General features: G+C 33.1%; 1 protein-coding gene across 1 annotated transcript; it reads left to right on the top strand.

The window, feature by feature from the left end:
* Window positions 1-133: 133 nt before the first annotated feature.
* On the top strand, window positions 134-24432 carry LOC132734764 (tubulin-specific chaperone D-like; the record flags this gene model as incomplete). Its single annotated transcript, XM_060721614.1, is given in 20 exon segments — window positions 134-214; window positions 912-985; window positions 1637-1754; window positions 2111-2171; window positions 7577-7694; window positions 7925-8062; window positions 8805-8859; window positions 9366-9521; window positions 9932-10072; window positions 11855-11938; window positions 14470-14571; window positions 15309-15362; window positions 15639-15777; window positions 16157-16278; window positions 20900-20977; window positions 21527-21616; window positions 22064-22151; window positions 22948-23057; window positions 23585-23669; window positions 24164-24432. Coding segments are annotated over 20 exon segments (1909 nt in total), but the record flags the coding sequence as incomplete, so codon positions are not given.
* Window positions 24433-26172: the final 1740 nt, after the last annotated feature.

The raw sequence follows: 26172 nt of genomic DNA, 5'->3' as shown, positions 1-26172 counted from the left end.
TTTATTAATGTTTCTCCTCCTTTCTTTTTCAGAAATAAATTCATTGTCATAGATTTGAATACTCTCACAGACCTTTAAAACACTTTTTTTTTTTAGATAATTGTCCCAAATTTTTCCCTCTTCACATTTTTAGCGTATATGTGGCCCAGTTTCCTGAATACACTGATGCATTGATAGATCATTTAGCTGAGGTTAAAGTTCATCATTGGGATAGGTAAGTTGTTATATTTGACATTTTCCGTCAAACACACCATTGTAACTCAATGAATTTTATAGGAACTACGCTAAGGTCTGACAGCAGGGCCACTGAAGAGAGAAAGATGTGCTTAAGTGATTCAGAAAAATACTCAGAAATTGATAGATTTAAAATCGTATTTTTGTGCTCTACTTTAACCAGATTGATTTCCAATTTTGGCCATTCTTTTACCATAAGAATAATTATTCATATTTAGATCATCTATCATTTCAATTGCTATTGCTGTATGAAAATAATCAAAATGTTTTTAAATCTTAGATTTTCATCATTTTAGTATGATACTTTTTAAAGTAATATAATGCTCATTTATTTAATGTCAAGTTGAGCTAAATTGACTATATATTACATAATATTGACTGTAATAATGGTGATTGACCAAGAGTAGATTTTGGAAAATGTTAATGATAAAATGTAAACTTGCCTAGAATATAAAAAGACTGCCACACTCTTTTTATTGATTGAACAGGTAAATTTCGATTGATATTTAATTAAACTTCCTTGGACCATGTAAGTTATTTCTCATTCATGTGAAGTAAACTATAAAATTGAAAGGAATTTGGCAAAATTTAAACTTATTTTGACTTTCACTGGTTCACTCACCCTTGAATGGACATAATGTCACTTTAATACTTACATATAACCTAACTGTTTTCAGTGTAATTAGAGAATTAACTGCCAAAGCTCTTCATAACCTGACCGAGAAATCACCACAACATGTGAAACAATCAGGTTTGTATGATTTTTCTATTGCCAATAAAATCTACATGACTTTCCAACATTGAGGTTTGTTTCTAGATGATTATTTATTGGATATGAAATGGCACTTATATACTATAGATTTTCATACAAAATAATATTTCATATACTCAGCATAGGAACACAAAAAGTAAAAATAAGCCAATTATTATAAAATGTATTGTTCTTTTATATAAGAACATAGACATTATACTTTGAAGAAGCATTCCTTCCTACTTATTTTCTCTTATGAAGATTCCAATTCTTAAAAGTGATGATTATAATGCAAAGTGTAATGTGTGATTTTTATCTAATCTATGAGGTGACTGACTTCCATGATGAAAATTCTGGTTATTTTTTATCTATATAATAGGTGTAAGAAAAAAGTATCCATTACCAAATTAAACCATTCAAATGTTCCTGTTTTTCAGAGTTGCAATTCTTGACTTTAAAGTATTATGCCTAAAGATGTATTTATGTGGAAATTAAAGTGACCTTAATAGTGGAAATGTTGACAAGTATACAGATTGAGTGATTTGCAGTTGCCTTGAACACTTGGAATTACAAGAAATACCTATACTTGTAACAAAATAAGTACAAGGTTATAACATGTACATATATTTGCAACAATTATTCCTATTTCAGTGCTATCAAAATTGTTACCACACACCACGGGTATGGATCTTCAGTCAAGACATGGAACTATCTTATCTGTGGCAGAAATTGTGTATGCACTCAGCAAGATTGGTGTAAAAGAAGGGAAGTAAGTTGGTATTTCCTTAATGCAGACTATTACAAACTAAGGAAAAAAAACTAAGCTCAAGAAAAGAAAAAGGAAGTTTTGTTGACTGTCAGGTCAACATTGGTATGCACTTCAAATTGATGATAACAATTGTAAACTCTTGTTTTTCAGTTTCTCAGAACTTTCTCTTTGTCTCATACACATTTGTATCTGTATGTGAAGTGAAATATTAGATCTCTTACTGTAAACAAATCATTAGCCTGGCCCTTTTAAAACAAGTACCCTTGTTTCTCTAATTAAATTGTCATACAAATTTAAATATTAAGTACGAATCAGTTATTCAGAATTATAATTCAAAGATATCATTTGTCTTATAGGAGTATAACAGACATATTGCCAACAGATGTGATAGAGAATATAAAGAACATTTCCATTATAGTGAGTAGACATACCTGCTTTTTTGTTTGAAAATTTAATTTGTGGCCTGTTTTATGACCTTAACGTCTGTGTAATATGAATAGTGAACTTGACCTTCATATACTTTGAATTTTTCTCTTGGTGCTTTAGAAGGTTTCTGTATGAAATTGGTATTGCATTAGTTGAACTGCCAACAGTGTATAGCTGTGTTATATGAAATTGATATTGCTGAAGTTGAACTGCCAACAGTGTATATCTGTGTTATATGAAATTGCTATTGTAGTTAAACTGCCAACAGTGTATACCTGTGTTATATAAAATTGCTATTGTAGTTGAACTGTCAACAGTGTATATCTGTGTTATATGAAATTGCTATTGTAGTTGAACTGTCAACAGTGTATACGAGGGTTGTTCAAAAAGTAATAGGACTGCAGCTCTACTGCTCACATTTTTCAATATACGTAAACAATTTTACACGAGACAAATATAGGAACATGTTGTGTATATACAATGAAAGAATCAATACAAAATGTTTACAAATAACAATTCTGTGAAAATCTTTTAATGACAAGGGGTATGAAAATCGGCGCACGCTAATAAAACAATAAATGACGTTCATGACGTTGAATAAAAACAAAATCTAACAAGCGTCATTCTTTCTTTCAGAAGTTTCCCTAGTGCTTGCTCTAGGTGTCTGAATCATGTAATTATGACCAGGCTTCAGATGTGAAGATGATGCGAGAAATAATTAAAGCGATCACTTCTTATTCCACTTAAAAATAATAATAATAAATTCCCGATAGCCGGCCATTTTCCGCTTTTCTCGTATATTTTGAGTAATCTGGAAACTCGACAGGCACGGACTCATAATGTTAATGCAAAAGTGATTTATTTTATTAATTTACACATCTCATCTTATTTTTTAAACAATATGATTATGAGCAGTAAATAACAATATTTATCAATTGAAAAGTATCCTTTTTTACTGAGCACATTCTGTCTTTTATTTAAACCAAATTTGGAAAAAAGTACTTCTAATTATTACCGTTAATAATTATTATATTAGTTTATTGATACCACATTTAGTGTTTAAACAAATGTCTCATATTCAATACTTTTGTCATAACTGACTAAGTTGACCCGGAGCAGACATAAAAAAATGCCGTACAGTTCGCGAACCGTTACCGGCGATCATTTCGTACCGCTTTTTCGATTGACGTCATAACGTCCCGTCAATTTTCCACTTTCATCAACGCCCTTTCCTGTTCGTAATCTTGTATAAGCCGTTTTTCAAATGCTTGCGCCAGCTGAAAACAAGTATTCTGATGGCAGGATAATTGTCCTTTGTTAATTAAATCATTTTGTATGTATCTGAAGGAGTATAGCCAATCTGTCCAAAAAATTTAACAATCGCACAAATTTTCTGTTTGTTTACGAATGCCATCTTTCTATATTTAACGCTATAACGGCTGCTGCTCAAATTTTTAGCTCACCTGTCACAAAGTGACAGGGTGAGCTTTTGTGATCGCTTTTCGTCCGGCGTCCGTCCGTCGTCCGTCCGTCCGTCCGTCGTCCGTCGTCCGTCCGTAAACTTTTACTTTAAATGACATCTCCTCATAAACCACTAACCCAATTTCATCCAAACTTCACAGGAATGTTCCTTTGGTGGTCACCTTTAAAAATTGTTCAAAGAATTTAATTCCATGCAGAACTCTGGTTGCCATGGCAATCAAAAGAAAAAACTTTAAATATCTTCTTTTAAAGAACCATAAGAGCTAGAGCTTAGATATTTGGCATGAAACATCTTCTAGTGAGTGTCTACCAAGTTTGTTCAAATAAAAGCCCTGGGGTCAAAATTGGCCCCGCCTCGGGGGGTCATTGATTTTCCCTATATGCATATAGTAAAAACTTAAAAAATCTTCTTTTAAAGAACCCAAAGAGCTAGAGCTAAGATATTTAGCATGAAACATGTTCTAATAAGTGTCTACCAAGTTTGTTCAAATAAAAGCCCTGGGGTCAAAATTGGCCCCCTCCCGGGAGGTCATTGATTTTCCCTATATGCATATAGTAAAAACTTAAAAAATTCTCTTTTAAAGAACTCAAAGAGCTATGGCTAAGATATTGAGCATTAAACATGTTCTAATAAGTGTCTACCAAGTTTGTTTAAATAAAAGCCCTGGGGTCAAAATTGGCCCCTCCCCAGGGGGTCATTGATTTTCCCTATATGCATTTAGTAAAAACTTAAAAAATCTTCTTTTAAAGAACCAAAAGAGTTAGAGCTAAGATATTTAGCATGAAACATGTTCTAATAAGTGTCTACCAAGTTTGTTCAAATAAAAGCCCTGGGGTCAAAATTGACCCCGTCCCGGGGGGGTCATTGATTTTCCCTATATGCATATAGTAAAAACTTAAAAGATCTTCTTTTAAAGAACTCAAAGAGCTATGGCTAAGATATTTAGCATGAAACATGTTCTAATTGGTGTCTACCAAGTTTGTTCAAATAAAAGCCCTGGGGTCAAAATTGGCACCGCCCCGGGGGTCATTGATTTTCCTTATATGTGTATAGCAAAAACTTAAAATCTTCTTTGAAAAAACCCAAATAGCTAGAGTTTAGATATTAAGCATGAAACATCTTCTAGTAAGTGTCTACAAAGTTTGTTTAAATAAAAGCCCTGGGGTCAAAACTGGCCCTGCCCCAGGGGTGTCATTGTTTTTAACTATATGTGTATAGTAAAAACTTTAAAAAAATCTTCCTTTAAAAAGCCCAATGAGCTAGAGCTTAGATGTTTAGCATGAAACATCTTCTTATGGGTGTCTACCAAGTTTGTGCAAATAAAAGCCCTTGGGTTAAATTGGCCCTGCAACGTTGGGGGGGGGGTTGGGGGGCCTATATACAGGTGAGCGACCTCAGGGCCATCATGGCCCTCTTGTTATAATTAAGCCATTCCACGTCCGATTGACGTCAAATTCGAACATAATGTCCCTTAAATATAATTAAACAGGTTGATGGAATATTTGAACAAACAGATAATAATTTATGAATAAATTAGAAGTACAACTTAGCTTTAATAACTATTTTGATGTGCTGCGCCGGGTGCGTGTTACTATGGTTATTCAATATATCATGAAACAAGCGTTTAGCACAATAAATTAATAAACTTATACTTAAATTGTAGAAAACATGTTACGATCGCTGTACATATGAAAATATTCTACATTAAATGAAATAGCAATATGCAAGACTCCTAATCCTATTACATTTTGAACAACCCTCGTAGCTGTGTTATAAGAAATTGCTATTGTTGTAGTTGAATTGCAAACTGTGTAAAGCTGTGTTTTATGAAATTGCTTTGTAGTTGAACTGTCAACAGTGTATAGCTGTGTTATATATAAGACATTGCTATTGTTGTAGTTGAACTGCCAACAGTGTATAGCTGTGTTATATGAAATTGCTATTGTTGTAGTTGAACTGCCAACAGTGTATAGCTGTGTTATATGAAATTGCTATTGTAGTTGAACTGCCAACAGTGTATAGCTGTGTTATATGAAATTGCTATTGTAGTTGAACTGCCAACAGTGTATAGCTGTGTTATATGAAATTGCTATTGTTGTAGTTGAACTGCCAGCAGTGTATATTTGTGTTATATGACATTGCTATTGTAGTTGAACTGCCAACAGTGTATAGCTGTGTTATATGAATTTGCTATTGTTGTAGTTGAACTGCCAACAGTGTATAGCTGTGTTATATGAAATTGCTATTGTTGAAGTTGAGCTGCCAACAGTGTATAACTATGTAAGAATGATTGGAAAAGCTTCTGTAATCATTGCTCTATTTTATTTTTAGCTCGACTATTCGATAAGAATAAGTAGAGCTATTGCAGTCACCCGAGCGTCGGCGTCGGCGTAACCACTTATGTTAAAGTTTTTGTAATAGTTCAAATATTTTCAAAGTCCATAGACATATGGCTTTGAAACTTTGCACACTTGTTCACCATCATGACCCCAACCTGTAGACAGGAGGAGGTAACTCTATCAAGCATTTTGACAGAATTCTGCCCCTTTTTCGACTTAGAATTTACGTTAAAGTTTTTGTAATAGTTCAAATATTTTCAAAGTCCATTGACATATGGCTTTGAAACTTTGCACACTTGTTCACCATCATGACCCCAACCTGTAAACAGGAGGAGGTAACTCTATCTAGCATTTTGACAGAATTATGCCCCTTTTTCGACTTAGAATTTACGTTAAAGTTTTTGTAATAGTTCAAATATTTTCAAAGTCCATTGACATATGGCTTTGAAACTTTGCACACTTGTTCACCATCATGACCCCAACCTGTAAACAGGAGGAGGTAACTCTATCAAGCATTTTGACAGAATTATGCCCCTTTTTCGACTTAGAATTTACGTTAAAGTTTTTGTAATAGTTCAAATATTTTCAAAGTCCATTGACATATGGCTTTGAAACTTTGCACACTTGTTCACCATCATGACCCCAACCTGTAAACAGGAGTAGGTAACTCTATCAAGCATTTTGACAGAATTATGCCCCTTTTTCGACTTAGAATTTACGTTAAAGTTTTTGTAATAGTTCAAATATTTTCAAAGTCCATTGACATATGGCTTTGAAACTTTGCACACTTGTTCACCTTCATGACCCCAACCTGTAAACAGGAGGAGGTAACTCTATCTAGCATTTTGACAGAATTATGCCCCTTTTTCGACATAGAATTTACGTTAAAGTTTTTGTAATAGTTCAAATATTTTCAAAGTCCATTGACATATGGTTTTGAAACTTTGCACACTTGTTCACCATCATGACCCCAACCTGTAAACAGGAGGAGGTAACTCTATCTAGCATTTTGACAGAATTATGCCCCTTTTTCGACTTAGAATTTACGTTAAAGTTTTTGTAATAGTTCAAATATTTTCAAAGTCCATTGACATATGGCTTTGAAACTTTGCACACTTGTTCACCTTCATGACCCCAACCTGTAAACAGGAGGAGGTAACTCTATCTAGCATTTTGACAGAATTATGCCCCTTTTTCGACTTAGAATTTACGTTAAAGTTTTTGTAATAGTTCAAATATTTTCAAAGTCCATTGACATATGGCTTTGAAACTTTGCACACTTGTTCACCATCATGACCCCAACCTGTAAACAGGAGGAGGTAACTCTATCTAGCATTTTGACAGAATTATGCCCCTTTTTCGACTTAGAATTTACGTTAAAGTTTTTGTAATAGTTCAAATATTTTCAAAGTCCATTGACATATGGCTTTGAAACTTTGCACACTTGTTCACCATCATGACCCAAACCTGTAAACAGGAGGAAGTAACTCTATCAAGCATTTTTTTTACTATCAAGCACTAAGAATAGTCGAGCGTTGCTGTCCTACCTACAGCTCTTGTTTATATTGTTACAGTTACATGATAAGAAGTTATTTCGGGGAATGAGTGGGGAGTTGATGAGAACAGCCGTGTGTTGTCTAATTGAGAGGGTTTCCTTGTCGAAATTTCCATGTCATACAGATCCAGTCATAGGTAAAGCTTGTAGTTATAATAAAGTTATAACAAAATCTTTCTATTCCTCAGATTTTGGATCCTCGCATCTAATTTTCTTTAGTTTGCATGTCACCTCTGCCGTTACTCCATATGGGGCCAGAGAAAAGAAATAAAAAGAAATTTAAAGTTGAAACACCCACTCATTTTGTTTAAAGATTGACTGCATATTTCTTTGGAATAAAATCATATATGTCATCATTCTAATACAGATATATGGCAGGACATACTAGATGACTGTTTGAATCACACAGAGCACGAGATACAGATGGCTGCTGTAAATGCTATACCTGCCTTCTTCACGGAATATTATAGAGATTCTAATGGTGTTGCTGATCCTAAAAGACAAGGTAATTGTATGAGAGTGGTTGTCACAAGGTTGTAGTGTCTTGTTCCAGGCATCGAAAAATATTTTCAGAGTCTCTTGTCCCGCTTGACAAGTAGCTTCTTAATCCAATTTGCAGACAGCATCTTTTCTACTTGTCCTGCATCAAGGACTATTAAATACTACTCATAATTACGAGCGAACAAGTTGAATTTTCAATCTCTGTTTGTTCCCAATCCAAGGACAAAGGTTTATACAATAAAAGGGTTAATCACAGTGTGTTTTAATATTTCACAACAATATCTCACCAGTTTCGGTTTAGTTAAGGAAGAAAAAATAGACAAGAAAAGAATAAATACCTCAGCTCTACATATTTAGATCTAAAGTAGGATTTTCAGAGTATTTATTAAGTCTTAAATATTTTGTTTTCCCAGTTTCCTTTTCATTCTTCTAAGATATAAAAAAATACCAACAACAAGAAATATACTCATTTGATATAGGTATACAGAGTGATACATTCACATGAACTGAATAGTTTGTAATTGTAGGAATTATTTCAATAATTCACATAATAGTTTGTAATTGTAGGAATTATTTCAATAATTTACATGAACTGAATAGTTTGTAATTGTAGGAATTATTTTATTGAAAGACTAGTTCAAAATTCTTTGTTTTATTTGACAATTACACACATGTCTGGTGTATTAGAACTTGTTTATCACTTTAAACATTGCAATATTTAGTATGTACCTAACTTTGTATTTCAGAAATGGTGATAGAAAGATATCTACGGCAGCTGAGGGCCTCTCTAGAAATATCAAGGTATGTTTGTGGCAAAGTTGTTGATTAACTAAAGATTTATGCCTAGAAAGAAAAAACATTGATTTTGGTTATAATATTGTGTTGATAACAGCAAAAGTGTAATTTGACTAAAGCTGTTTGTAGCAAGAGTTGTGTATTGCAAATGGTTTTTAAAAGGTTTTAAGTTACTCTGACACTGTACAAGTCATTCAATGACTTTCAGGTGCTCCTTTGCATATTATTTCCTCACATGAAAGAAATTTAAGCCTTTATAAGTTTCAAACCTACAATTTTAGAGGAATGTTATTTAATGTCAGCGACCTTAAACTTTATTTTGTGAATGTAGTTATCAATCATTTTCCTAAGTATTTTTAATTGAAATTTGTTGTTGATAAAGGTCCTCCAATAGTCCTACATTTCAAAATAAGAGGAGACCAATATAAAATTTTAGCCGGTGTTAAATGGTGTAAATTTGTTATCTCTTACTCATTCTTACTTTTCTTTTCAATTGATAACTGTAATTTCAGGCAAGGTCATTCTCTAGCACTTGGTGCTCTTCCAAAGTTTATGTTGGTAGGTAAATTACGGCCAGTGTTAGGTGGACTTATACAAGCCACACAGATTACAGAAAAAGAAGAAAAGTGGGCGGAGGGAAGGCGTGATGCTCTAAAGGCCATTACATGGTAAATATTTCTAAAGGAATCAACAGATCTTGATTTTATTGCTACACACCTCCAGTTAACAGCACATTCCATAATACCTACTAATTTTATGAAAATTTAAAGTCTTTGTTTTGCAGGGTGGGTTGGGCATTAAAGCAGTTGACGAAGCCATGAATAGAAAAGGCGGGACTAAATTTTTCATTGCTATTAACTGGAAATATCTATTATTGATATTAAAGTCAGTTTCTAGTTTACATGTTTTTCTGGGACTGTACAGTTTATGAATTTTTACATTTACAACTAAATTTTATCAAAATCAATGATTAAATTTTTATTATTTTGCATTATTTCACTATAATTTCTTTACTTTGGAGTTTTAAGTTATTACCATGTTTAAGAAGATAAATTTGTTAAACTTCACATTATTTCAGTGTTTGTAATACAGTAGGTGTGGACAAAAATGGTGATCTGAATAAAACCTTGTGTTCAGCCAATATAGGTCAAGTGTACGAGGCATTCCTTTGTGCGTTAAAAGATTATACGTTGGACAGCCGAGGTGATGTTGGTGCATGGTACGTAATGAGATGTGCCGCGTCACAACAAAACCAACATAGTGCGTTTGCGACCAGCATGGATCCAGACCAGCATGCGCATCTGCGCAGTCTGATCAGGATCCATGCTGTTCGCTTACAAACCCTATAACAAGTAGAGAAACTGATAGCGAACAGCATGGATCCTGATCAGACTGCGCGGATGCGCAGGCCGGTCTGGATCCATGCTGGTCGCAAACCCATTATGTTGATTTTGTCGTGACACGGCTCATTTGATTTTGTGAGATACACCATCTTTTGCAAACTTGTATAGAATTCAGTTTTGTTGATTGTGTGATTATGGGGACACTTATTATCTAACAATAATAGTTATTCTGTTTTTTATAAAGGGGATATTGTTTTCTTTGCTTCTATTTGATTTTACATAATTTTGTTTTCTTCATTAAAAGTAAAAAATATATGTTTAAACTAAATTGTCATGACCAAAATTAATTTTCTACTTGATTGAGTCTCAGTTATTCAAATTCGATGTAAACTGAGTTAAAATCTATGGATAAAGAAGGAGCTTTAAATTGTCTTTGACTGACTGAATTTTGAGCTAAAAGAGTTTTAAATACTGAGAGTCAACTATAGTATCCTCATGATAATAGCATTGTTCCTTGAGACTGATTTGTAAGATAAATAAAAAGACTAGTTTATACTTACATTTTTGTTATTGTACAAAATCTTGAGGTTTGATGTATGTGGATAAATGTTCAGCATAAATTTTTTTTATGCTCCCTGAATGATGAGCATATAGTCGCTCGCCGCTTTGTCCATCCATCAGTACAAATGTATAGATACTCAGGTGGCTATGGGAACAGGGTAACAGTAAATTTCCTTTGATGCTATTCATTCAGTAAGCTCTTATGTAGCTACTTTTTCTCTTACATGGCTAACAGAATAATAGAGAGAAAAATAAGAGTAGCCACTTTGAGGACTTCTGTCTGTCTTTGGGCTATTTAAGAGAAGTAGGGAACCATGTTACTGTAATCAGAACAAAAGAGAACAATTAAGTTCATTCCGTAACAATAGAATAAGGGGCCACAGCCCTCTATTAAACGAAAGAAAATAACAAAAGAAATGGCCCCTTAGTCCATTTAAATGGCATGTCAGTCTTTCTGTCCGCTATTCTTATCCGGGACATAACTCTGAAACAACAAGAGATATCAACATGAAACTTTGTAGGTGATAGATCTCATTGAGTAGATGTTCAGTGCACAAGAACCATAACTCTGCCTTGCCTAATTTTGAAGTAATTGGCCTTGGTTCATTCTTTCACTTTGAACTTTGTCCAAGATATATCTCTGAAATTGTAAGAGATATCAACAGGAAACATTGTAGGTAGATAGATCTCATTGGGTAGATGTGCAGTGCAAAAGAAACCATAACTGTGCCTTGCCTAATTTTGGAGTTATTGTCATTTTTACACTTTTAACTTTGTACAGGACATAACTCTGACACTACAAAAGGTATTCTTTTCTGTGTCCAAAACCTATAGTAGCATCACCTGGTTCAACCAGTTCTTGTTTTGTTTTGTTTTTTGGCCACAAAATTCCTAGATGGATGGATGCCATTTTATGCTTTTGAAGGAAAGGATTGGACATTAAAGTATGATTCAAAGTTGCACCTGGTGATTAAAATCACAGATTTATACTCAGTCTTATGATTTTAAAAATTTGTGATATAAAATTCAAGACCCACATTTTAATTATTTTATAAATGTTATACATATATATGTATGTACTTTGTGTATTTTTACAGGGTGAGAGAAGCTAGTATGAGTGGATTGCTGGAGATCACTGCCCTCACTGTCAGCAGTCAACCTGACCTTTTACAACCTACTGTGTAAGTTTGAAAATAACACAGATTTTTATCAGCTTTTCACTGACTATGTAGAATAAACTTGAATTGTGTGTCAAACAGTTGTATTCCTTTTAATTCCAAATGATATTTCATCATTTTCTGCAATGTCCTTTTAATGTCATTGTTGTCAGTAATGTCCTTGGAATGTCATTGTTTGCAGTTATGTCCTTGGAACTCTATTGTTGTCAGTAATGTCCTTAGAACTCAATTGTTGCCAATAATGTCCTTGGAATTCCATTGTTGTCAGTAATGTCCTTGAAATGTCATTGTTTGCAGTTATGTCCTTGGAACTCTATTGTTGTCAGTAATGTCCAAAGAACTCAATTGTTGCCAATAATGTCCTTGGAATTCCATTGTTGTCAGTAATGTCCTTGAAATGTCATTGTTCTCAGTTATGTCCTTGGAATGCCATTGTTGTCAGAAATATCCTTGGAATGCCATTGTTGTCAGAAATATCCTTGGAATGCCATTGATGTCAGAAATATCCTTGGAATGCCATTGTTGTCAGAAATATCCTTGGAATGCCATTGATGTCAGAAATATCCTTGGAATGCCATTGTTGTCAGAAATATCCTTGGAATGCCATTGATGTCAGAAATATCCTTGGAATGCCATTGTTGTCAGAAATATCCTTGGAATGCCATTGATGTCAGAAATATCCTTGGAATGCCATTGTTGTCAGAAATATCCTTGGAATGCCATTGATGTCAGAAATATCCTTGGAATGCCATTGTTGTCAGAAATATCCCTGGAATGCCATTGATGTCAGTAATGTCCTTGTAATGTCACTGTTGTCAGCAATGAATTTTTTTTTTTTTTTGCTTTTCTTATTTGAGCAACTTCTTAATTTTCAGGTTACCAATTCTAATTCTCTTTGCAAATAAAAATATACTGTAGTACACTAGTATTATTATCCCCCGCCGATGGAATCGGGAGGGGGATATAGTTTTGGCGTTGTCCGTCCGTCCTTCCGTCCGTCCGTCCTTCCGTCCGTCCGTCCGTCCATCCGTCCGTCCGAATTTCGTTTCCGGAGTAGTTCTCTGCAACTAATGGCTGGAATTCAACAAAACTTTATGGGAATGTTGATCAGCATGTGAAGTTGTGCACCTGGGTATTTTCGTCTGGATATTTTTAGTATTTTTAGAGTTATTGCCCTTGACTTAGTAAAACGTCCGAATTTCGTTTCCGGAGTAGTTCTCTGCAACTAATGGCTGGAATTCAACGAAACTTTATGGGAATGTTCATCAGCATGTGAAGTTGTGCACCTGGGTATTTTCTTCTGGATATTTTTAGTATTTTTAGAGTTATTGCCCTTGACTTAGTAAAATTTTGTAATTTTCAACTTGTGTCGCATGTAACTCAAAAAGTATTTGACCTAGAGTCATGATACTTTACAGGAATGTTGATCAGTATGTGTAGTTGTGCACCTGGGTATTTTCGTCCGGATAATTTTACTTTTTTTAGAGTTATTGCCCTTGACTTAGTAAAATTTTGCAATTTTCAACTTGTGTCACATGTAACTCAAAAAGTATTTGACCTAAAGTCATGATACTTTACAGGAATGTTGATCAGCATGTGTAGTTGTGCACCTGGGTATTTTCGTCTGGATTTATTTAGTATTTTTAGAGTTATTGCCCTTGACTTAGAAAATGTTTGCAATTTTCAACATGTGTCGCATGTAACTCAAAAAGGATTTGACATAGAGTCATTTAACCTTATTGGAAAGTTGCTCAGCATATTTAGTTTGTTCCTGGGGTTTCGCTTGTGGATTTATCCAGTATTTGTAGAGTTATTTCCCTTGACTTAGTAAAAACTGTTTCATTATGTTGTTATTTGATCCTTGAGTGCTTGAGTTAGAATCGACCATCTTTACAGGAATAATGATCAACATCACTAAATTATGAATAATGAAGTCTGGAGATTAAGATGTTTTTACATCTAGGTGAGCTATTGTGATCCCCCACCGTTCTTTAAACAACATCTCCTCAGAAACAAATGACTGCACAGCAACCAAACTTTACAGGAATGATCCTAGGGTGGTCCCCTGCCAAAGTTGATCAAATGGTTCCGGTCTGTTGCATAGCCTTATGTCTTCAGTTGTTGTGTTAATAATAACCAGTACTCGGCGGGGGATATAAATTCAACGAATTTGCTTGTTAAGATTATTTTTTGGAGCATTGAGTAATATTAGTTTTCCATTCTTGACAATTAGGTTATTATATATACTTAACAAACTAAAGACTGCACATTATTATTTCAACAGTCACAAGAGAAAGGACCTACTAAAGCACTTGTTTAAAAATCTCATTTAAATGAATTCAGGTATCTAAATGACAGTTGAATCAAACACTCAGTCATTAGATTTGAATTTATACAATGTCACCTCTGTAATACTTGTCAAAAAATTTCACTGAAAATATTGGTTCTAACGAAAGGCACTATTAAGATGTAAACATACTAGTATGTGTTAACGATGTAAGTAATTGTGCTAACAGTATGATAAATAATTTCAGGTGTAAACATATGATGACATCTCTAGTACAACAAGCCTGTGAGAAGATAGATAGAACACGAGCTCATGCCGGCAACATATTCTCTTCCCTTCTCTACCATAGGTAACATTTTACTGTATACTTCATTTTTTGTGCCCCCACTCGGATGTCATTTTTTATGCCCTAACCACTTACAATGTGATTTTGGGGTAGGGGGAGTCATGGAGAATTTCCTTTGTCTGTCAAACTGTCATGCTGTACATCAGTAGACTGACAAAACAGTGGAATGTGGGGGCATCCGTGTCCATTGGGCACATTTCTTGTTTAATGCTTTTTAAACTAGTTTTGTAAGGGAAAATAGTGATTTTTTAATTGGAATATGTTAGCAGACAGTGTCTTACCTCTACAATGAGGCCTACATTTCAGGTGGGATCACAAGTAAACTTTTACAGAAAATTGTCATCAAGTTACCTAGTGATTTTTGGCATTTTGATGTTGATGGTTTTTGTTCCTCATAACTAATTACTTTGGCAAAAAGCTGGTTTGTGACAATTTCATGTTGAGATCATTTATATTTGAGAAGTTAGAATATGACCTTTATAATGTCAGAGTGACAAATGTACCAGAACCAACTGATTCTCTACAAGAAACTGCCAACTTCTCCACAAAAAGCTATTCAAACAGCTATTTTAAGACAAATATCATTAGTTATCCTGAAGTGAACAAAACTTTAACAAAAAAAACAACTAAAAACTTGTGCCTTGTTCAGGACTCCAACACACAAACCCTATGTCTGTAGACATAATGACCATAGACTTACAAAGCTAATTAGAGTGACAAAGTTTATCCTATTATTTCAGTCCTCCAGTACCAAATATACCAGAGAGAGAGGAACTTCAGAATATTTTCCCAAAGTATGTACATTTATTTATCATGATTTCTTTAAAGTGTAAACAATGTGCTTTTTATTTGGATTAGTACATACTTTTCATTTGTATATAAGCATATTACATATCAGAAATCAAATGCCATCTATGTCACCAGTTGTACACGCTCAACTGAAAATTGACTGTTTGAATACTATCTACAGTAACAACTTGCCTTTACTACTAGCCAATGTACCAAGTAAATCTCTACAGTCTGACATGGAATCTAAACTGTTTGCTAATTTTAACTTTTTTGTATTATAGAGAAGAAATTCCAAGCATAAACTGGGCTGCCCCAGGCGACACATTTCCAAGATTTACCAAACTGTTAAGGTGTCACGCGTACACCTATAGTGTTTTGCTTGGCCTTACTGTCAGTGTGGGAGGACTGACAGAGTCTCTGGTGAGTATAATGCTTGTTTGGCCTTAAATTAAGTAAATAACCAATCACAGAGGGGGGGGGGGGGGTTAATTAAGAAAGTTTATTGACATTTAGCTGACAATGTTATGTGTGCTATACTTTTTATACCCCTTTTACTTAAGGGGTGCAAATAGATTTGCTCTTTTCCATTTATTCATAAACTGAGAAAACAATGGAATCCGTGTCCTTTGACACATTTCTAGTTGTGTTATAAGACTATATAGAATGTTTTTTGACTGTGTAAAACTAAGATGAAATAATTCTTATAATCCAGGTTTTAGCATTTTTATACATGCATAGTTTAGATTTTGTGTTTTCTTCCCACCTGAAATTTATTAACATCAGTTTTTCGTCATTGCAGGTTAAACATTCGAATGCATCTTTACAATCTTACCTCAGGAGTTTAAGTAAAGATATCAAAGAATTAACAAGGATTACATCTACTCTAACACAAATTTTTAAGGACTACCAAAAAGTGGACAGGTATGTTTTCATCGTCATATTTTGCTCACAGCTTCTATTTTTGAGTGAAGAGGTGAAACATTTATTGATGGCTTTACAGTTTCACTTTCAAGATCTCTTGTCTTATTTTTAGCTCGACTATTCGAAGAATATGAGAGCTATTGTAGTCGCGTCGGCGTCCGCGTCCGCGTCGGCGTCTGCGTTGGTTAAAGTTTTTTGTAAAGTCAAATATCTCAATTATTACTTGAGATATTCAATTGAAACTTACAATACTTATTTATAGTAACAAGGTACATCAGATTGACAACTTGGATAACTCTGCCTACAATATTGACAGAATTATCCCCCTTTTTAACTTAGAAATTTTGGTTAAAGTTTTTTGTAAAGTCAAATATCTCAATTATTGCTTGAGATATTCAATTGAAACTTACAATACTTATTTATAGTAACAAGGTACATCAGATTGACAAGTTGGATAACTCTGCCTACAATATTGACAGAATTATCCCCCTTTTTAACTTAGAAATTTTGGTTAAAGATTTTTGTAAAGTCAAATATCTCAATTATTGCTTGAGATATTCAATTGAAACTTACAATACTTATTTATAGTAACAAGGTACATCAGATTGACAAGTTGGATAACTCTGCCTACAATATTGACAGAATTATGCCCCTTTGGAACTTAGAAATTTTGGTTAAAGTTTTTTTGTAAAGTCAAATATCTCAATTATTGCTGGAGATATTCAATTGAAATTTAAAATACTTTTTTATAGTAACAATGTACATCAGTTTGCAAAATTGCATAACTCTGCCTGCAATATTTGCAGAATTATTTGCCCCTTTGAAACTTAGAAATTTTGGTTAAAGAATAAAGGTCTTCAAAGATATTTACTTGAAACTTTACACATGCACTTAGGGTCATAATTGGAGAGTCATAATTGTATGTCACTGACCAAGTTCCATAACTCTATCTTGCATTAAGGCTGATTCATATCCACTTTTCTACTTAATCTCTTGGTTAATGTTTACATGCAAGTTTTACATATCTCAATAACTATTAAAGATATTTATTTAAAACTTCACATATGCATTTAGGGTTATAATTGTAGGTCACTGACAAAGATCCATAATTCTATCTTGCATTTAGGCTGATTTTTCTCCCCTTTTTCAACTTAGAAATTCATGGTAAAGTTTTGCTTGTAAGCTGTTATCTCCAAAACTACTGAAGAATTTGTGCCTTTTTTGGGACAATTTTATGCATTCATAATAATAAAGCGGTGATTTACTTGATAAAACATCTTAATAACAAACCTTTGTACCTTTTCTGTCAAATTTATGTATTCATAGGTAATTAGTATCATTATACTCAATAAAACACCCTTGTGACATTACCTTCCAAATAGTCAAGCCGATACTGTATAATTAGACTCTCTCTAAGGCCTATAACATGAATTTATAAAAAAAAATTAGCCCTTTTGTGAATTTAAAAAATTTAACATTATCGAGGCTCTTTTACTATCAAGCACTTAGAATAGTCGAGCGTGCTGTCCTTCCGACAGCTCTTGTTGTTAAGGTAATTGAATATGAAACCTTTTCCAAGTTGTATTTAGTGTTTGGATCAGCTTACTACAATAATTTATACATATTCTGACTAGACTATATACATACTGGCTTGACTACACTGGTGGCAAAACTAAACTATTAAGTCTCTAGCACTCTTAAGAGTCAAACAAAATTTAGGTTCTACCCACGTGCAAAGGTCTTACCCAAATACTTTACAAACAGCACAACTCCTACCCAATATGATTTTGAAAATGAAAAATGTGTTTTGTCATTTATTAGTGTAAAATAAAATAAATACCTACCTAACTTCCAGTTGTTTAAAACATGATATATTTTTTTACATTAAAGGTTTTATGATATATTTTTTTACATTAAAGGTTTTATGATATATTTTTTTACATTAAAGGTTTTATGATATATTTTTTTACATTAAAGGTTTTATGATATATTTTTTTACATTAAAGGTTTTATGATATATTTTTAGCTCACCTGACCACGAAGTGGTCATGGTGAGGTATAGTGATGGGGCTATGTCCGGCGTCCGTCGTCGTGCGTCGTTCGTCGTCAACAATTGGGTTGTTAACAGTCTAGCAGTCACAGTTTTGATTGGATCATCATCAAACTTTGTCAGAATGTTTGACTCAATGAAATACAGATCGAGTTCGAAGATGGGTTATCTCGGGTCAAAAACTAGGTCACAGGAGCTAAAAATAGAAAAAGCTTGTTAACAGTCTAGAGGCTGCAGTTTTCATCCAAATATTCTGGAAATTTGTCAGGATGGTTGTTTGGATGATATCTAGGTCAAGTTCGAAGATGGGTCATCTCCGGTCAAAAACTAGGTCACAGGAGCTAAAAATAGAAAAAGCTTGTTAACACTCTAATAATTGGGTTGTTAACAGTCTAGCAGTCACAGTTTTGATTGGATCATCATCAAACTTTGTCAGAATGTTTGTCTGGATGAAATACAGATCGAGTTCGAAGATGGGTTATCTAGGGTCAAAAACTAGGTCACAGGAGCTAAAAATAGAAAAAGCTTGTTAACACTCTAGAGGCTGCAGTTTTCATCCAAATATTCTGGAAATTTGTTAGGAAGGTTGTTTTGATGATATCTAGGTCAAGTTCGAAGATGGGTCATCTCTGGTCAAAAACTAGGTCATGAGCTAAAAATAGAAAAAAGCTTGTTAACACTCTAATAATTGGGTTGTTAACAGTCTAGCAGTCACAGTTTTGATTGGATCATCATCAAACTTTGTCAGTATGTTTGTCTCAATGAAATACAGATCGAGTTCGAAGATGGGTTATCTCTGGTCAAAAACTAGGTCACAGGAGCTGAAAATAGAAAAAAGCTTGTTAACACTCTAGAGGCTGCAGTTTTCATCCAAATATTCTGGAAATTTGTTAGGAAGGTTGTTTTAATGATATCTAGGTCAAGTTCGAAGATGGGTTATCTCCGGTCCAAAACTAGGTCACAGGAGCTAAAAATAGAAAAAAGCTTGTTAACACTCTAGTGGCTGCAGTTTTCATCCAAATATTTTGGAAATTGGTCAGGAAGGTTGCTTTGATGATATCTAGGTTAAGTTCGAAGATGGGTCATCTCCGGTCAAAAACTAGGTCACAGGAGCTAAAAATAGAAAAAGCTTGTTAACACTCTAGTGGCCGCAGTTTTCATCCACATATTCTGGAAATTTGTCAGGAAAGTTGTTTTAATGGTTTCTAGGTCAAGTTCAAAGATGGGTCATCTCCGGTCAAAAACTAGGTCACAGGAGCTTAAAATAGAAAAAGCTTGTTAACACTCTATAGGCTGCAGTTTTCATCCAAATATTCTGGAAATTTGTCAGAAAGGTTGTTTAGATGATATCTAGGTCAAGTTCGAAGACGGATCATGTCTGGTCAAAAACTAGGTCACAGGAGCTAAAAATAGAAAAAGCTTGTTAACACTCTAGTGGCTGCAGTTTTCATCCAAATATTCTTGAAATTTGTCAGGAAGGTTGCTTTGATAATATCTAGGTCAAGTTCGAAGATGGGTCATCTCCGGTCAAAAACTAGGTCACAGGAGCTAAAAATAGAAAAAGCTTGTTAACACGCTAGTGGCTGCAGTTTTCATCCAAATAATCTAGAAATTTGTCAGGAAGGTTGTTTTGATGATATCTAGGTCAAGTTGGAAGATGGGTCATGTCCGGTCAAAAACTAGGTCACAGGTGCTAAAAATAGAAAAAGCTTGTTAACACTCTAGTGGCTGCAGTTTTCATCCAAATATTTTGGAAATTTGTCAGGAAGGTTGTTTTGATGATTTTCAGGTCAAGTTCGAAGATGGGTTATCACCGGTCCAAAACTAGGTCACAGGAGCTAAAAATAGAAATAGCTTGTTAACACATTAGGGGCTGCAGTTTTCATCCAAATATTCTTGAAATTTGTCAGGAAGGTTGTTTTGATGATGTCTAGGTCAAGTTCAAAGATGGGTTACCTCCGGTCAAAAACTAGGTCACAGGAGCTAAACATAGAAAAAGCTTGTTAACACTCTAGTGGCTGCAGTATTGATTCAAATATTCTGGAAATTTGTCAGGAAGTTGTTTTGATGATTCTAGGTCAAGTTCGAAGATGGTCATCTCAGGTCAAAAACTAGGTCACAGAAGTTAAAAATAGAAAAAGCTTGTTAACACTCTAGTGGCTGCAGTTTTTATTCAAATATTCTGGAAATTTGTCAAGAATGTTGTTTTGATGTTTTCAGGGTCAAGTGCTAAGATTGGTCATGTCCGGTCAAAAACTAGGTCACGGGAGCTAAAAATAGAAAAATCTTTTTAACACTCTAGTGGCTGCAGTTTTTATCCAAATTTCCTGGAAATTGGTCAGGAAGGTTGTTTTGATGATTTCTAGGTCAAGTTTGAATATGGGTCGTGTCCAGTCAAAAATTAGGTCACATTGCCTAAATATGGAAAAATCTTTATAACACACTAGAGGTCACATGTTTGACTCAGTCGCATCAAACTTGGTCATGATGCTTGTTTAAGACATTGCTTGGATGCGGTTGTGTCAGGTGAGCGATCCAGGGCCATCATGGCCCTCTTGTTTTTACATTAAGGGTTTCACTACCAATGGTGAAGATGTTGGACCAATTGCTGTCGACGGGTTGTTTTGATCCTTTTATAGAACAAGAAAGGTATGTTAGTTAATGTGTTAGACAATAATTACAGTCATATATGTGCATATCATCATCCTTAAATAAAAACACATCAAATTTATGAAAAAAAATTTGAGTTTCTTTACTATAAAAAAGTATTTAGATCTAGACTCTGTGTCTCTCTGGGGCATATGTGGTCCAGTGGTTAAGGTTGTTGACTTAAAACCATTTGCCCCTCAACGCTGTGGATTCAAATCCTGACAGGGGCTTTGGTTTCTTTTATTTGAGGAAGCTATCAAGCTTGCTTATGGAATGTTGGTGGTTCTACTCATGTGCCCGTTCGTGTCTGAAGTAATGCATGAAAGGACACCAGAGGTGTTCCTTAACCAGTAAAGCTGGAATGTGGCCATATGACCTATACTATGTCGGTGTGATGTAAAACCCAAAAAAATCTAAACGTTAAAAGTCTCTGTGTCTCAATAGATATATCAAGTAAAATTATTAGATCAATTATTGGGAAATTCATAGTAGAAAATTTTGATACTTTTAAATATACATTTTTATCAATATTTATTGGGACATTTGCAGCCATTCATTTCCACTAGAAGTATATCAGTTGGTGAAGACAGAAATCCTGAAATGTGGTGAACCCCAGAAACTGCTCGCAAGTGCTGATGTGTAAGTTTTATTTTATGCTATGAAAATACTGTTATGCCCCTACTTCGTGAGGGGGATAAAGATTTGCCTTTGTCCCTCTGTCAGGCTGTCACTCTGTCAGTCTGTAGACTGACAAAACACGAGAATGTTGGGACATCAATGGCATATGGACTCATTTCTAATATTACCTGTTTAAGTATAATAAAACCGTTATGTGCCGTGTATCCTAATAGTTTTTTATATAAGCTACCTGCACAACCTGAATAAACAAAACCTAGCTACTTTTCCTCAGGATATCATTTAGTTACATATTTAAATTCACTGCTAATAAATACAAATACATATAGACTAACTAAACATGGAAATTCCCTTTATGACCTCAACTGTTTTGATGCAAATCCTCTGTAATTTAAAGGTTTTTATTTAAATCTTTTGTTTAACATGCAATTTATTCTTCATACATTTCAGATACTGTGGTTTGCTACAATTTCCGGGTGAGGTTAGGAAGAAAAGCCTCACTTCTCTATGTATTTTCCTTTGTCACAGGTTCCCTAGAGTAAGTAAAATACCTTTTTCACCTGGTTTTGCTTCACTCTTTATGTCACAAATATGACTTGAGTGTGCTTATTTTGTGTATAATAATGCCCTTGGTTTAATTCAGATTTAAAATCTGAACTAGTAAATCATTTAGATCTTACAGAAGGTATTATAACGTACAAAATATGTGTGCTATTCTGATGAATTGTATTTTATTTGTTGCTTTGCTTAAAATTATATATATATATATTCATCCTGTACAGTCAACTTGAGAGACAATAAAGAAATATTCCCTTTATGAGCATACTAGGTTCTATAGTCCTTACCATGCTTGCATAAAGTGATATCCTTGCCACCAGTTTAGAGGTAGGATAGCTTGATGTGCAGTCTGACCAGGCCCTGTACTAACAATAGCTTGTGTTTTGATATTGAAATACCTTAAATTTCAAGAAGACTTTTCCAAAGTCAATGTATTGGCAAATTCATTACACAAATTAAAAGGTAAAAAAGAACGGAAGGCAGTAGAAATGTTGCATGTACATGTATAAAATTGTTTAACAAAACCTAAAAATTTTAAAAAAAAATTTTTTTGCAAAAAAATTTGTTTTTTTTTACTTTTTTGTTTCCTTTTTAAAATCTTTTTTGATAAAAAGGTTTCTTTTTTGATATAAAATTTTCAAAAGCTAACCGCAAAAAATTTTGTACAAAAAACATGCAAGCAAAGTTTGGGGCTTCTTTATCCCAATTTTCATACAAAAAATTGGGATCAGGTCTTTTTTACTGTATTTTGATATTTCTAAAAAAAATCTTTTCAGATTCGTAAAACAACTGCAAACAAATTTTATGAAGTTCTTGTCACTTATGATGATATTGCACCAATTGAAAATCTAGATGAAATCATGACAATTCTTAGTGAAACCATCTGGTATGTAGTTAAATCTAGTTCTGTTTTTATAATATAATTTCATTACATCATATCACATAGCAGAAAACTGGTTAGACTAAAGCAAGGGATTGATTGACTTGAAATGTATTATAAAGTTCTATAAACAAACAAAAAAATTTACATTTCTTATAAATGAAGTAAATAATCCACATTATGACATAGACATATAAAAAATCAAAGTTTGAAATTGAAAGAAAATATATACACAATGTATGAAAAAGCTAGAAAATCATTTTTATATACATGTATGTAAAAAGAATTAAAACTTTTTATCTTAATAATTTCTGCAGATTTATCATATTGTCAAGAAGGCCTGTGAAGGAAACTGTTCTATAGAAAGTATTTTCTGAATTGACCTTTGTAATACAATGTAGTACCATTAAAATGACATTATTATGCTTTGTTTGATTAAAATTACATCATTATGGTTCATTTGATTAAAACTACATCAATATAAATCATTTGATTGTTATAACTGTTTTGACATTACCAGTTTATTATTGTAGGGATGATGAAGTAGAAAAAATCAAACCATTAAGAAATCGTATTTGTAATCTACTAGATGTACCTGAACCCGTTCTATTAAAAAAGGTAAATATCTTATTAATTATAAAGATTTTTGACAGGTTATATGAGCCAGTCTTAATATCATATGGCCAAGATTATTTGTCTAGATAATACTGCAAACAACCATAAAATTTATACTTTTAGTTTATAGTGAGATTTTTTTACAAGTTTTATGGCCCTACATAAAAGGTTGTTTGCATATATAACCAAGCTGCCAAGTAAGGGTTTATTGCAAACAGCAGTATTTATAAGGTCATATAACCTGTCAAGAACCTTTATAACAACAAGTGAGCTTGTCGGGCGGTTGTTAGTCAGTCCACTTCATGATTTCCGTATAGTTACTAGAGTTAGTAATCAAACTTAGTACATGTGTATAAAGTAAAACTTATGTGGAAACTTCGGTTGGGATTGCTTTTGAACCCTATGTACTTGTTCAAACCCTGTGTTACTTGTTCAATATGTTCTTGTATTGTACAGTTAAATGGTAAATAACTTAGAATTGTATTTTCTATTTACAGAAAGATGCTGAATGACCTGTTCTTAGTGGATGGATACACATGGACTATAAGACTTAATTGTTGATAATTTAGAAAATCATTGACAACAATTTTAAATGTATAAGTTGCTAGTATTAGACAAATCATTTTATAAGAATAGAAATCTTAAATCTGCTACAACTTTCCTTGGTTGGTCCTTAAATTATTTAAGTTTCTGAAATAATGAAATGGTTTTATACTATGCATAAAATTAAGTTTCTGAAATAATGAAATGGTTTTATACTATGCATAAAATTAAGTTTCTGAAATAATGAAATGGTTTTATACTATGCATAAAATTAAGTTTCTGAAATAATGAAATGGTTTTATACTATGCATAAAATTAAGTTTCTGAAATAATGAAATGGTTTTATACTATGCATAAAATTAAGTTTCTGAAATAATGAAATGGTTTTATACTATGCATAAAATTTCTAAAAATCAAGGTTTTTCAGTTGTTGACAGCTGATTACATCTTGTGTATCTGTAGATGTTATTATTAGTCAATTGTTCCTCAAATGTTAATGTGAATTATCCAGATTCAAAACTGAAATTCTTGTTCATATTGTTTGATACTCCTTTAGGTGGAAGGTGGAATATCACGAAATTAAATACCATTTTTTGACTTTTTGAAAACAAAAAAAAAGTGAAAATTTAAATTTTTGCAAAAAAAAATAAAAATTTGGACAAAAAAAGGTAACCATTTATGCAAAAAATGGTTTTTAAAATACCAAAAAAGGGGTGAAAATCTTCATTTTCTTTTAAAATATATACTGAGGAACTGGATTAAAATTTGATTTATTTTCCATTTTAAATATGTTTAAAATTTGTAAAAAAGGGTTAAAGTTTAGTTTGGATTGAAAAGTAAGGTTAAAAGTTTTGTAATTTACAGGAAAATTAAATTCCAGATGGGGCTGTGTGTCAAATAAACTTAAAGATTTAAACCACCGGGAAATGATTTTTAAATTTTTGGGACATTTTTTGAAAATTTAAAAATTTTGTCATATGAACCATTTCTTTTGATGACTAAAATGCTTTTGCTTTCCCCTTTAAAATCTTTTAAAACGTTTTCTTTTGGGGAAAACATATTTTTGGGGAAAAAAGGGGTTTCCCCAATTTAAAAACCCCGGGGAACAAAAATTATTTACCATATTTTAATATGGAAATTTTTTAAAAAATTTAAAGGGTTTAAATTAGCATGTATAAGAAAATATTTGCTTGAGTTTGAAAAGGAAAAATTAGGTAATATTTTAATTTTATATTTTATCTTTATTTAGAGTTTAAGAAATGGCGCAAAAATATTCACAGGCCACGAGTAGGCTTTATGCTTCTCAATGTTAGGAAATCTGTTGATGAAATCAAACAGGATTAAATCCAGAACTTACAGACAATCATACATGTATAATTGGGAAGGATGGAAAGATAATTAACCACACCTTTTATCAAGGTTCCTGATAAAAAAAAGTTGCTAGTTTTGAAATTCTAAAATATTTTATCTTTTATTAGTATTACTTCCATGTTAATAATACTCTTAGCTGTGATAGATACAATTTTTACCCCTTTATTCTGTGCTTAATTGCTTATTATTGTGAAACATTTCTCTTGTGATTAAAAATGATTTTTTAGTCTACATTTGGGTGTTTTTCCCTATTTTTATAATGTTAAGAACTTTAGAAAACAACACTATATTAGAGTGTTTTGTAATCTCTTAAGATAGCTGGTAAGAGAACTGGGTATGTTTGTCAGTCACATCAAATTTGTATCAAAGCTTGGAAGAAAGACCCTAGTTATTCCTATAATAAAAGTATTAAGATTCATCTAGGATTACAGTCATCATTACTTCCCAGGATTCAATTTATAGCAAGCTGAGATGGAGTAGCTTGTGAACAGATATTAAATAGAAAAAAAAATGGTAAAGGATTTTTTGAAGAGTGAACCATTTGCCCCTGACAGTGTTTTTGTTTCCTTAGTGTTGATTTGTACAGCCTGAA

This window comes from Ruditapes philippinarum, unplaced genomic scaffold (assembly GCF_026571515.1).
Source record: "Ruditapes philippinarum isolate M1 unplaced genomic scaffold, ASM2657151v2 ctg2070_1_1_1_1, whole genome shotgun sequence".
NCBI classification, from domain to species: domain Eukaryota; kingdom Metazoa; phylum Mollusca; class Bivalvia; order Venerida; family Veneridae; genus Ruditapes; species Ruditapes philippinarum.
This window is presented reverse-complemented; position numbering and strand designations above follow the sequence as displayed.